The sequence below is a fragment of the Cyprinodon tularosa genome, unplaced genomic scaffold (genome assembly GCF_016077235.1).
Source record: "Cyprinodon tularosa strain WSP-4 unplaced genomic scaffold, ASM1607723v1 ctg531, whole genome shotgun sequence".
NCBI classification, from domain to species: Eukaryota; Metazoa; Chordata; class Actinopteri; order Cyprinodontiformes; family Cyprinodontidae; genus Cyprinodon; species Cyprinodon tularosa.
This window is the reverse complement of record NW_024039265.1, coordinates 161,916-176,331: the sequence shown is the minus strand read 5'-3', so window position 1 is coordinate 176,331 and position 14,416 is coordinate 161,916. Positions and strand designations below refer to the sequence as shown.

The 14,416-nt window shown below is 36.6% G+C and overlaps 1 protein-coding gene across 1 annotated transcript in view; it reads left to right on the top strand.

Annotated features, from left to right (window-relative positions):
- The window catches only part of LOC119796023 (dynein heavy chain 9, axonemal-like), a 236,756-nt gene extending 224,022 nt beyond the window's left edge, over positions 1-12,734 (top strand). Inside the window, exons 76-78 of the mRNA XM_038304321.1 lie at positions 5,042-5,295; positions 5,378-5,513; positions 11,060-12,734. Coding sequence (XP_038160249.1) covers positions 5,042-5,295; positions 5,378-5,513; positions 11,060-11,287 — 618 coding nt within the window. The 3' untranslated portion in view covers positions 11,288-12,734. The remainder of the gene's footprint in view (positions 1-5,041; positions 5,296-5,377; positions 5,514-11,059) is intronic.
- Positions 12,735-14,416: the final 1,682 nt, after the last annotated feature.

The following is a 14,416-nucleotide window of genomic DNA, read 5'->3' as shown; positions in this document are numbered from 1 at the left end:
TTGTGAACTATTCTTTGTTTGTATTATTTGACATATTTAAACCTCTTTAATTTATTTTTGTACCATTCTGTCAAATAACTTTTGACAGAAATTGGTTGACAGGTCTTGGTTATAATATACTGTGATGTCAAAAACTTTTAAAGCCAAGCAACCAAGGGATTAAGACTATAAAACAGGAGGTGAGTGGTAGGGCAGAGGTTTCATTGCCACTAAGAAAAGCTTTATTAGGAGTTTATTTGGTGCACAGACCAGGCAAGGAGAGCAATAATCAGAGAAGCAGGAAAGATACCAATGTTTATTCCCAAGAAGCTGCAGAGATCCAAAGCACAGGTGGAGGATCTTTTAAAAGAACTACTTTTGGTACACCCAGAAACTCTGGCCTTTACAGAGGAGTAGCACTAAAGATTGCTGAAAGAAAGCCAAAATATACCTTCTGCATTCTAACAATAGCCATGCAAAAGGGAATCTGGACAGACTAGAGTTCATTTGAACTTGTTGCAAAGAAATATAATGTTCATCAAAGTGCAGTACATTCCTGAAATCCTTAGCCGTCCTCTCTTTTAGAGTATTACACAACAACAGAGTGTCTTCAGTCAGAGGCTTCTTGTGAGCTGCTGTAAGACAGACCACTACAGCTATCAGCATATAGAACAACTTGTTAAAAAAATCATGCTGTGGGTACTACTACTACTACTTTCTTCAAAATGGATAGGAAGATTGGTGGATATTTATACATTCCAAAACCGTCAATAAATAAGTAAAACATTCTTAAACCAAGTGTATTTATCCTTATTTAGGTAGGTAAATAAGATGATCTGCCAATGGAATACGTATTTTTACTCTTTTTTTTTTTACTTAGAATAAGATAATTAGATAATTGGCACTTGAAATAAGATAATGGAATTGTTTATTCTTATTTTAAGTGTAAATTGTTTAGTTCTATTGGCAAAGCGTCTCACATCCGCAATTTGAGACAAAAGGTGCTTATTTTAAGTAAAAATTACTTATTTGGATGTCAATTTTCTTTTAGGACGGCACAAGAAAACACCCAAACCAATAAGGAAATGACATAGCATGCATCCAGAGCTGTCATACATGTGGTGCAAAAGCACTTGCTTTAATTTGTAATGCATTTAAAAAATATTGCATCACATACACAGATTACTTTGATGGGTTACCAAAAAAGAAAGAAATTCAAATACAAAAAGTTGAAACTGTAATATTTTCTATCGATATATCTAAGTACTGTTACATGGGTCTGTAGAGTCTTAGATATGTGGCTTCAGATGAACAAAAACCAATGAGACATCTGTGTCAATGTGTCATACATGGCTGACTCATCTGTTAACACCGAATAGAAAGAGTAAGAGGGGGAAATGTGTCAACGTGTTTCTCAGGAGTTATGAGTCTTCGATCTCCCGGCTCTACAAGCTTCAATAAACTGCTTCAGTGATTTAAAAGTCGTGTCGATTATTGTAGCAGAAAATGGAATCATGTTTTGCCTGCATGGTGGAATAAGTAGGAGCTATCAGAGTGTTATCCTTGATGGAGTTTTGCAGTTTCATATTGTTTCAGTATGAAGGTTAGACCTAGTCAGGATTTTGAGCAGAGCTTTAAGTCAGGGGGGTCATGGGAAATATGTTATTGCTCTAATGCCCTCTGAAAGCTATATGTCAGATAGGGTATCATATATTTTATTAGATTTTTCCTCATACCTGTCTGGCTTTTTGCGGTCTTATGTCATGCATCCTCTATTATTTATGCTCCACTCTTTTGACACGTGTCTCCACTTAGCAGCACAGAATGAAAAGTCCTATAGTGAACCTCCAATCAGTAACCATCACTTATCAAAGAAGATCTGTGAATAGAACATACACACAGCAGGTACTTGAAAACAGATATTTGACAAACGGAAAGAACACAGACACTGAATTGTCCATTAAATTATTCATATGACACCAAGCAGGCTTTTCATAGCAATACAGCAAATAATGTGAACTAAAATGAAAACAGTGCTATGATGTATGACTAACTGCAATGAAAAGACTTGGGGGGGTTTCTGCTGCGTCATACCACTCATACAGCAATGTGTCATTGTGTCTTTTGTAAGCGATATGTAAAATAACAAATGAGTTAAATAAAATTTTTTAAGGTCAGGCATTAGCAACAACATAAAAAAATACAAATTAAACAGTGTAACAAGGGACATGTAAACCAAACCAGCTAATTTTAATTTATACTAAATTATAAATACAAATGAGACAGTTTTCTTTGGGATCTAAGATTCTGAAAAAATTAAAAGAGATAGAAACACTAATAGACAAAAACGAAAAATGTAAACCATGCAGTTTAGAATTGGTTGAATCATGTAAAGTGAATATTGCTAACAACAGCTCAGCCTTTTAATAAGACAATCTGCATTTGATTGTGGTAACTTTACAAAGTCTTAATTGTCTCTAAGGATGTCCATAGACTCCTGATCTGGTAATAGCTTTGACATAGATCTGAGACAGAGGGATCCTTGCAATTGCATAACTATTGGTAAGCAGAGTATGCAGTTGCTTAGGGGCCCCGTCACTGACATCTGTTAGGCCCCCTATGCAATTGTGGACTAGGACGTCTCTTTGCAGATGTAATGGTGCAAAACATTTTTAAAACTTTTAAACCCACCTGATACTAAATTAACTGACCGGACCTTATTTATACCCCAACGCATGCCAGATTTCAACATGATGGTGAACCGTTTAAATACGACACCAATGGCAAAGCAGACAGTGGTACTTTTAATTACTATGATAATAACTGTGTATAGTTCATTAGACGGTTGGTTAAAAAAAAATACACTCATATAATATTTTTCAATCCGCAATAAAGATCTTAAAAGAATGATGTATTTGAGTATTTTATTTTTTACACTACGGCTTGGAATTATGGTCGACCCAGAGTGTAGATTAAAACCATAACCATTATGTAAAATGTGTTAGCGACGATGGATACCAAAAAGAGGTACCGAAACGGATCCTTAAAAAGATCCGTTTCCTTCTGCTGGAAGAATGGAAAAAATAACAAAACTTCCAAAAAATAACACGTTCTTTCAAAGAACCAAAGAGGGAATGGTGGACGTTGCTGCTACAGTGAGAGAAGATTGTGACCAGGAGATGAATGGAGAGAGCGTGGATTAGAAGGGGGGCTGTGAAGCTCAAGGTAGCCCGATAAGACTAATTTTATAAAAGAATATACTAAAGTATATCCAAGTTTAGTGAAGGTGAAGAATGATGATGTTGGGGGTGTTACTTAGTATGGGGCCCACCCAGGTAATGTTGTTTACGGGCCTATTGTTGTGTCGTTACGCCGTTGGATCCTAGGACAGTTAGTAGGGTCATTTCAACAACCTTTTCTTCATACGGTTCACTTTTCATTTTCCCATGAATCTTTGACCCTATATATTCAAATCTAAACTCACACATTAAGTGTCCCTAATATGTGGTTCTTCATACTGTGTCATCACAGCTTAAACAACAACAGGCTGAATACACCTTTAGAAGGATTCGACTGAACTCTTGTTTCCATGTAAAGTTCATCGATGTTTCAAGTTCAGCTCACTGTGACATAAAATGAGGAAATAAGTATTTACTTTGGAAAAAAACGAAATATTTCAGCTGTATAACTCAGATTAAAGAACATATCAGGATATTGTATTTAATTAACTATAGTTTTACTGAACTTGACCCTTCCGTTTGGGATATCTTCTTTATATATTAAACAGAGGCCAAGGAACTGCTTTGTCTTAAAAGTATAAGAGGATATTTTTTGTGTCTTGAAAGTCAATGGAGTATTCAAAACCCTGAATACTCAAACCCTGGTTTATCACATTATTAATGACTGCCCATTTAATGTATCCTGTAGGATGCTTTATGTGTATTCATAACAAAAGCCAAACAGGAGATAGAATTTTACTCCCCCAGGTGAGTAGGGGCGCTCTTGCCATCTATCGTTCCTGGAATTGTGCCCTGCCAGGTCTGCTAAATACCAAAATAAGGATTAGCTAACCCTAAATGTAATTAACAAGCAGCTGCTTCGGCTTTGGCAGCACCATAAAACCACATCTTAATCATTTCACTCTAAATTACTTGCAAAGGAACCTGTAAGACCTGCAACCACACGCCTGTGCTACTTTACGCTACCGTCTGACCTTTGGATAGCATTAGTAAATATTTAACCATCTCTCCAAAGGAAAGTGTCAACCTTCGTGTGGCTTCCAAGCCCTTGGCTTCCTCTTAATCCCGCTGGTCTATTTTCCAAAAAACCGCATGCTCATACTTTAATAAAAGGCATTTTCTCCCCTTGTACACTGCCTGAACTGCTCATCTTATCAACTGAAATAAAGGTCCTGGAGAATTAAGTGGATGTGAACATTTGAAAGTAAATTTTCCTGGGCCTGAATAAATTAGATTTAAATGGCCAAAAATAAGTTCACCATAAAAAATCCCCCAAAAAACAGATGTTTACATACAAAACTTCTTACTTTTCCCGTATAATAAATATGGTAGAATAAACATAATAAACGGTAGTAACAACATCATCTTGGTTAAATATGTAGCAAGTTCTGTGTCCATACAACAAGAAACTGAGAAGTTAAAGATGTTTAGGTTGTAAAAAAAATACAACCAGACCATTAAATGTCCTATTTTGGAACAGTTTGGCACAAATTCTGAAATTTGGAATTTATTATTTGAAATTTAAAAAAATTAGTATGCTGTTATATATTTTGTTAAAAAAATACAGTTTTCCATCCAAACATTACAAGTTACATTTTTTCCACCACTCTTTATTCATACACTGTAATAACGGATTATGGCATATACAAAGCTAAGTAGAAAAAAGATTTCATACCTCTTTGGAAAGGTAGCATTCTAGAGAATCTAATGATATGCACAAATTTGAGATGGACGGAAGTTATTTTGAATTGTATAAATTCTAACCATAAATTCTAACCATAAAGGTTTTAGCCAATATCTGTGTTTTTCTGTTCTTCACACAGGGAGAGCTAACCATGACCAGTGAAATGGAGAATCTGCAGAATGCTATCTTTCTGGACATTGTCCCAGATAGTTGGACCAAACGAGCATATCCTTCCAATTCATGTTTGGCGCTGTGGTTTTGTGACCTCCTGGCCAGGATCAAGGAACTTGAAGCCTGGTCGTCTGACTTTCTTTTACCCTCTACTGTGTGGCTGGCTGGCTTCTTCAACCCCCAGTCTTTTCTCACAGCTATCATGCAGGCCATGGCTAGAAGGTAGCATAGATTTGATTCAGGACAAGAATCAACAAGTTAGTAGGTTTAGCAAAATAACTTGTTTCTGTTTCATTTCTGATAGGAATGAGTGGCCTCTTGACAGCATGTGTCTACAGTGTGATGTTACAAAGAAGAACCGTGAGGACTTCACTTCTCCTCCTCGTGAAGGGGCTTACATACACGGATTGTTCATGGAGGGAGCAAGATGGGATCAACAGGTACAAGACGAGAGACACTCAAAAAAGTTCTCTATTTTTTTTAACCCATAATTTAACAAAATGCTAATATTTAAAAGCAACTTCTTAAACTGCAACTAAGCTTTGACCCTGGCGCTCAAACCAGATTTGAAAACTTCCACTAACTTGGACTATACCAGAGTCATTAAGGGTCACAGCCATGTGGGGAAGAGAAGAAGGGGTTAAGTGGGAATGCAGTTAGGAGGACAGAAATTTACAGCTATTTTTATGTAAATGAATAATCTGAATACCTAAAATAAATGCTGATTAAATGGTAAATCCAATTTGCAACTTGTGTGTCGTAGTAAGATGGTTTCAGGCTGCATTCCATTTGTATTTAGAAGTTGTAATTTCATAAAGTTCAGTGTATTTATCATTGTTATGATTGTAACAGTGGTCAAAGTGTCCATATATGAGCAAGGGGAATAAAAGCATCCACAATCAACAAACTGGAAAGATATCACCTCTGAGATTACTTCAACTGTCCAGTTCTAAGCTAAATCAAATGCACCATTATACTCAAATGCAGGGTGGTGATGTTGAAATAGAGTTGGACATCGTTGAATTTGAACAATTTCATTTCTGATTCCTTGTTCTGAATCCCATTTTTAATTGATTCTTAATTAGATTTTTTATTTCTAGAGGAAGAATTATAAAAGTTTACATGTTATAAATGATGTCTAGATGGAATTTTCTAAACTAATAATTTATTTTTTATTCAGTGAATATTTAACTTTTTATAAAAGTTGCCACAAAATAGCTCAAGATATTTTCATTCAGTAGGTGCAGTGCTTCAAACAGGAGTCTCATCCAAGCAGCTGCTAAAACAAAGGATTTTATCCAAATAACTGCAGTTTTAGCTTTGGTTGTTTTCTGTCTTGTCTTCTGGTAGGTGGACTGGGCATCGAAACAAGGAATCAAAACTTTATAATTTGAAGGATTTCAAGAAAATCGCTATTGTCCAACTCTATTTAGACATGTTCCAAAATGTACTGTTTCAACCAATAGGACAGTTTCATTGCAGTACCATGTTACATCAACCCATAGAGGACAGCACTAAGTCAAAGTTAGAGCCGAATGTAAGGGCCTATTTTAGGCTATATTCCAGCTGTCTGCAACAATTACAAAACCATGTTTTTGATGATCTGTCACACTTTGTAAATTTGTCCACTTCTTTTCAAAACTATAAAAATATTTAGTTTTGCCTTATTTGTCTTGCCATATTTTTCACTTACCTGTATAGTTTTACTATACTCTTAATCTTCACCTCGCTTTTACTTATTCTTACATATAATTCAGTATCAGTCTTTTTGCAGCAGACTTTGCATATCCATCGGCCAACTCATGTCCTATAAAACCATTATGTACAGAGACTCATACCGGCCTTATTTATATACTATTATTTGTAACCCTTAATACTTAATTTCTAGAATATTTTTGCCTTGAAATCTAAATGCATGCTCTGAATTATTCTATTAATTTCTGGTTTATTGTTCATTTTGTTGATATTTTGGTTTCCTATTGCCTTCTTTTCACAGCTGCACCGCATCACCTAATCAGACACATCTTTCTTTTTTTATTTTATCATTCCTAGTCAATATTATTCAGTGTCTCCTGAGGTTTGTGTTGTTTATTTATAGTTTTCAGTTATAAAAAATAAAAAAACAACATATTTATACCCTTTGCAGTTAAAAGAAAGTTCAGCCTTTTCTTATTTTTATGTTTACTAAGTCTAAAGTTAACTGTAAAGGACACACAGTAGTCAACACGGCCATTACTGAAAGAATGCCCTTGATATCTTTACTGAATTCAAGAAGGAAAAAAAAACATCCAGGTGCCCCTGATCAATTGCAGTCATAAGCTAATCAAAACATCTCCATAAAAGCAAGAATCTGCGCGCTCCTTTGGAGTGTTTGTTTATGTTTGTTAACGCAGTGCCAAAAAGGTAGGCCATGTGCAATGACTTTGCTTAGTATGGGAATAATTAGCCTTTTTTTATAATCTGAAGCCAAATGCTCTGCATTAAAGTAAAAAAGTATATTTGCATATTATGTTAAAAATAATCATACATTTCATGCTTAGTCCTATATATGATGGTGATTTAGCCATGTTTTGCAACATAGGACATGGATCCTTGCAGCTTTGTTTAAGCTATTCAATTCTCTGTATATTGTAAACAAGTTTGTTTGTCAAATGTGAACAGCTACAGCCAGACTCAACATCAACAAAAAAATGAACCCAAACAAAGCTCCAAATCCACAACAGAATAGTTGTAATAATAAAATAACTAGTGTGTTGAAAAAACACCCAGTCAAACATCCAAAACAGTGCAGTGATGGTGCAAGGGCCTTATGACTCATGTAAGGAGGCTTTGGTCCTCGACGCGACCATCACAGGTTGGTGATCTTTGCTGCATGTCTTCCCCCTTTCTCCACTCCCATTTCCTGTCTTTCAAATATAGCTCAAATAAAGGCTGCTAAAATTAATAATAAAAATAGAATATCCAGAATTCAACCTAATAGAAATCATGAGCTGAAGACACTTTGTAACAAGAAATGGGGAAGATTTTCTACAAAGATAAGAGAGATGGATAAAGTCCGACAGACAAGGATTCCTCAGAGTTTTAATGATAACAAAATACTAAACATTGACCAGTACTTAATTTTTCCACAGAGAATCAATTCAATAGGCTACATAATGGCACTATGGAATCTGCTCTCTGTTTCTGTGCACTTAAATAAAATAAAAAACTGGAAAACCTTATAAAACAATACAGTAGTTATGTAGATAAATGTGTATTTTCCTGTTACTGTGACTCTAAAAGGTATACCATATATTAAATATAAGTATCTTTGCTGTGATTTTGATGATGCAGCACAGACATAGGAACATAAGGTGAGTTAACTTTAAGATGCACCTTTAAACAGAGTCAAGTAAATGAACGTCCCTCTGAACCCAAAGTAGTAGCTCAGCATTCCCTTTGTGGCTTCATTTTCTGCTTTAAATCCTGCTTGTGTCCGGCTCTTGGAGTGCAGTACATTACTCAGCTTCCCTGGACTATCTATCTACATACACCCAACCACTGTATATGCACTAAGCTCTCAAGGAGTATCCCTGTAGACTTCTTAATTAGGGAATGTGCAGAGTGCGCACTTGAACACTTAGATCACACTTTAGAGGAGTGGATCTTTTTTTTCTTCATTAAACCTGGAGACGCATGCAAATAGACAGGCGGAGAGACAGGCCAGCCAGCTCCTTCTCCTCCTCCTCCTCCTCTGCTCACATCTTCCTCTCAGCCTCAAGGCCAGCTCTGTACCACTGGCAAAGAGAGTGAGCACTCCATCTGGACACGGTTCTATGAAGCAATAAAAGTCAAAAATTTATGATAAACTCACTCATCTATATTAATGAACCATGCCTTTTGTTCATTAGGGGTTAGGCATCCAATCCTGTAAGGCACAGAACAGCTACAGATTACCCTGTGAAACAATACAGATTTATGTTTATGAGTAACTTTTATTGGTCTTAGATACTTCTCTCTCAAATTATGTTGCAAGATTATATGATATAAACAGATGTGTTTCCATAGAAACAGTTTATTGAATCAATTTTTTTTATAATTTCTTTGTGCATAGTAAGTAGGCCAAAGGACTCGCTTTAATTTACCCAAACAAGCTTGAAGTTTGGGATACAGTATTAACACATCTTTTAAGTTTGAGAGCAGTTGAATAAGCAATTAAAGCTTTGTCCTTTGAGCTTTTACCAAAGTCATCAGGGTTTATATTCCTTCCTAAAAGTCACCGCGCATTCATGGAGAAACTTGTTTGTCAAGCACCAAGTGTGGAAGGATTAATTAATGAGACAGACCACTCAGACTCGCTGTGTTTAGTAAGGATGTTGTGGGGGCAGACTGACTTTGAATTCAACTTTCCTGACTTTCCCCACTTTTCCAGGATAATGAAACACTTTGTTCTGAAAATAAAGTAAAAAAAATCCCTTTTAGTCTACCATCTGAAGACTTTTTTGTCGCGTTAAAGCCGTAAATGTCCAAGCTTATTTGGGGAGTTTTGTGTGATTGAACAAACTTTAAGTTTACCAATAAAAACATTGATATTTTATGTATTCATTCCCCCTCATCTTTGACAACCTTCTATAAAATCCAGTGCAGCAAATGTCCTTCAGATTTTTTTTTTTTGGTTTTGAGCATTCCATGTGAAGAAAACTTGCGAGCTATGCTGTATGTCTTTTTCAGTTGCCTTACTACATCAAAAGAGAAACTTCAACATTGCCATGTTGAATTGGTTCCGAGCTCGAGAAAATAAGCTGTTTCTAAGGCTATTTGTTGTGGATTGTGGATGTAATCCTGTTCAAACATCGATGGAAGTGAAATAAACATAGCATTTCCTGGGATCTGTGGCCCTTCTCTTACTTGTGAAGGGGAAACTAATGCCGGGCATACACTGTGCGATTCTTTGCCCTTTTTGGGGGATATTTTCCAGTCGTGCGAGGATTTTTCGATCTTTCAGCCTGATCGTGCATTGTGTTGTGTACGGGGCCGATCAGCCTCTTCACAATCAAATCTAGATCAGGAATCGTGATGTCGGGAAAAAATTGATGTTTTTCAGTTGCCCGTTATGGGCAAATCGCTCAGTGGGCATGCGCAAACAAGGATTTTTCTTCTTCCTCTCAGATGAAAACACAGAAGTATGGCGGGGGTGCACGTAAAATGGAGTTCTTTATGTAAAATTGACAGACCGTGTTAGCCACGTTTGCTCAGCCATGTCTTTGTCCAAATACGTTGTTGCCTTTTCTTTTTAGGGCTTTCAGCACAGAATTGCACAAATTGCCAAGCAGTGTGTTTCAGTCTAGTGAACTTCATATTCCTCTTCTGCTTGCTTGGCTTCCAGATAAGACGAGTCCAAGTAGCAAGTAGCTGTAGCTGCGTGCAACGATTGAAAAAAATAAAAACGCACGGTGTATGCCCGGCTTAAGTCCAGATGTAAAAGGTAGCCTCTAACAATCTCCTGTCCTGTCCTCATCACTAGCAGGGCTGAGAAAAGAACACCACAGAGTTGAGGATCAGTGAAGTAGATTTAAATTTCCTATCCTAAACACCTGGGGTCCTGCTCATTAGAAAGTCATTGATCCATTAGAAGAGCTGTGCCGATAATCCCAGGTTGTGGAGCTTCAGGGCCAGCATGTCCTTAGGGACAGTGTTGAAGGCTGAGCTGAAGACCATGAATAGCATCCTAACATCGGTGTTAGGATGCTGCAGATGATTCAGGGCCCTTTGGAATTCTCTCTGTAAACCAAAACTGTATTCTCAACTCTTAGAAAACCAGGTTTAAAAATAAAATAAAACTTCTCACACTCAACATGTATGACATAAAAGCTAATGTTTAGAAGAGATGACAAATCCCACGCCGGGAAAAGTGATTAGTTCTTTGTTGTGTTCAACAATCTCCAGCTTTTTAGTTGTTTTTGTCCACGCCTCATATCCTCTCTTTTGTTTTTCCTCTTTGTTTCAGACTGGCTTGATCGTCGATGCACGTCTGAAAGATCTTACTCCAACCATGCCTGTTATCTTCATCAGGGCCATTCCAGTGGACAAACAGGAAAACAGAAATGTCTACCAGTGTCCTGTCTATAAAACCCGTCAGAGGGGACCCACATATGTGTGGACCTTTAACCTGAAGACGAAAGAAAAGCCTTCCAAGTGGACCTTAGCTGGCGTTGCATTGCTCTTGCAGATCTAGGCATCATTAGACACAGTGTCTATTGTGTGAACTGAAATTCTGTTTGAGCCAAATATTTTAAAATAATAAATGTTGATATTTTAAAGTAAAAGTAATTCAGTTGTTTTAAAGGGAAACCTTTTATTTAGTTTAAGTACAAAAAAAAAGCACAGAATGCGTAGAATTAGATTATTTTTGGGATTCACAAAACAGGCCTAAAGTAGGGGGTACTGAACTTTTGCTAATTTTTTCTGAAACCATTTCACCACCTATGCAATTTTAAATTCTGGTGTTTTTGCATTAGAGCACAGGCATGTTGTTTTGAGGATTTTTCTTTTAGCAAGTATGCTTTTTAGGAAAAAGACGGAAATTTTCAAAATTGTAATTTACCCCCTGAGCACCTACTAATAAATTCACAATCCTTCAAACTCATTGAGTCACTTCACTGCTCTTTTACAACAATTAGAAAAATTCAGCATTTAACCAAGATCATGTTGTCTCAGGTATCATTTCAGATCATAAGTGAAGATACTCTTGTAATTTCAGTGTTTTTTTTATTTATTACTAAATCTGTCGAACTACTCTGGGTTGTTTTATATTTTAAAGCATATAGGAAATAAAAACACTGAAATCTGCAGGTCAGATCTGAAGGAAAATTGAAAATCAGATTTAAACAAAATAACTTGAACTCTATTTGTAAAAAATCCCTGTTTGCATAAAATACTGTGAACTAGACGCCACCTTCAGCTTTGTCAGGAAGTCTGGAAATATGTGAAAGTTTTAAATGTGAAACCCTTTGAAAATAATGTTTTACCTGGCAGCAGCCACAATGCATTATGGGTAAAGCCTGATTAAATCTGAACAAAAGGAACAGCAGGTTGTTTGAGAGGAAAGGTGGGTGTTGCCAGAGGGCGTCATCTTGACGAATAAATATCCACTTACCTCTGATTTTGCTCCGTCTTTCATCGTGTGATGAATAATTTGTACCAAGCTAGTTTTACAGTATAAGAAGATGCTCAAATTCAACACAGGTTTTGGGTTTATTATTTAGATATTACATAAAAGAGCTAAAAAAAAAATCTAAAATAATGATATGAAATAAAAAACAGAAAATAAGCAGTCCCCAGTCAGGACCTTTATAAATATGCACAATAAAAAATGAGACCAAAATCATTTGAAAGCTATTTCTAATGTGACACTGTAGCCAATATAATAAGGAAAACATTTCTGATGGAGCAAAAATGAAGAAGCTTCAACGACCTGATTGCATTCGTGTTTAGACCAAACTACCTTTTTATGCTGGAACTGTTTGGGGATTCCCATCAAAACCTTGGAGGAGACTGTATTTCCATTTAGAAGCACAAAATGTATTTTCTATAACCATTTATTTATTCACTCATTTGAGAAATTGTAATCTACTTTGCAATGATTGTTCTCTTTCAGGACCTTTTTAAAATAAAGATGTTTTTGATGCACTTTATTGTATTTGTGTGTTTTTTTTTTTATAGGCTATATCAGCACATAAGTATTCAGTTCTTTTTCCTATCTGGTATTTCAAGTCCCTCAAACCTACATCTTCCTCCAAGTCTTTAAAAGTACTCTTTTTTTCTACTTCTTCCACTTCTCTCTTTGTCGTCACTCCTTCCTATTAAAGATAAAACAGCTTCCCCAAAGCAAAAAGTATGGAGCCTCTAAGATATTCCCATATGTACAGTAGAGACATGTACACATGCTACAGTATATCCCAGGCTTAAAGCTCCCCTCTATCTCTTCCATGTCTTTCATGTTCTCTCAGTGCTGAGCCCAGGTTTCCTGGCATCTCCCCTATCTGGTTACTGGAGAGTCTTAACAATGCACCTAGAGACACAAGAGGAGGAGGAAGAGGAGAGGGAAGATGTAGGGTGACACAATTTATGTGGCTCTTCTGAACAACAGTCTCTGATGGTACTATGAAAATGGAGCCTACGGTCGTGTGCAGCTGCATGCTGCCTTGTTCTAAAAAGATCCTGCTGCCTAGATGAGTATATGAATGTGCAAAGATGAGGTATTTCAAAATCCCTTTCATTGATTTTACAGTGGTTTAAACTAACAGATGTATCATTTGTTTCAACTGGCTTTAAAAGAGTTGGGGGAAAAAACAACAATTTAAATGTTTTTCCTTTTCAAGGGGTACAAAGTAACGATACCAATCACATCCTTTGTTAAAATGGTGATCATTTTGCCTGATAAATCCCCAATGATTTTTAATCATTTACTTTGGTGCACGAGTTTCAATTCACCAGCCACATTAGAGTTTGATTTCTGCCTATTTTGTAGAAAAATAGAAACACAAACTGCAACTCTTAGACAGCATGATATGTTTACTATACATGCCTTATGCAAAAGTTTACAAAATAACCTAGAAATGTGACTTTAGAACACAGTTATGGTACCACGTTGTTGAAGATTAAACCATAAATACAATGGGAAATAATGGCATCAGTTGGGAATTTCAAGGCTCATTCTTTTCACAAAGACTTGTTTTCTCTGTCATGGCAGCCCCATGACATTACTTGTTATTTGGTTTGGAAGACAATTTTCCCATAAAGGGGGAGGTTGGTTTGGTTTTTCACAAACTTTTGTTTTTACTCAAGCTATTTGCATAAGCTTTTAGAAATTGTTTGATGAACTTCTTGCTGTTCCTGGGTCGATTCCTGGCCCGAGGTCTTTCTGCATGGAGTTTGGAGTTCACCCTAAGCATGCTTGGGTTCTCTCTGGGTACTCCGGCTTCCTTTCACAGTCCAAAAACATGACTGTAAGGTTAATTGGCGTCTCTGAATTCTATCTAGGTGTGAGTGTGTGCTTGAATGGATGTCCGGTTTGTCTCTGTGTTGCCCTCCGATGGACTGGCGACATGTCCATGGTGTACCCCGCCTCTCGCCCGTAGACAGCTGGAGGTAGGCACTAGCACCCCTCGTGACCCCGCTTAGGAAAAACATTATGGAAAACGGATGGATGAATGAACTGAAATATATAAATACAATGTTAGAGCCTCTCTCCATTAGCAACGGCATCTTGATATGCCATGCTTTTATTATGTAGGATTCTTTCCCAATCTTTAAATTCCTCATATCAGTGCATACTTCAGGAAAAAGCGAAGAAATAAATACT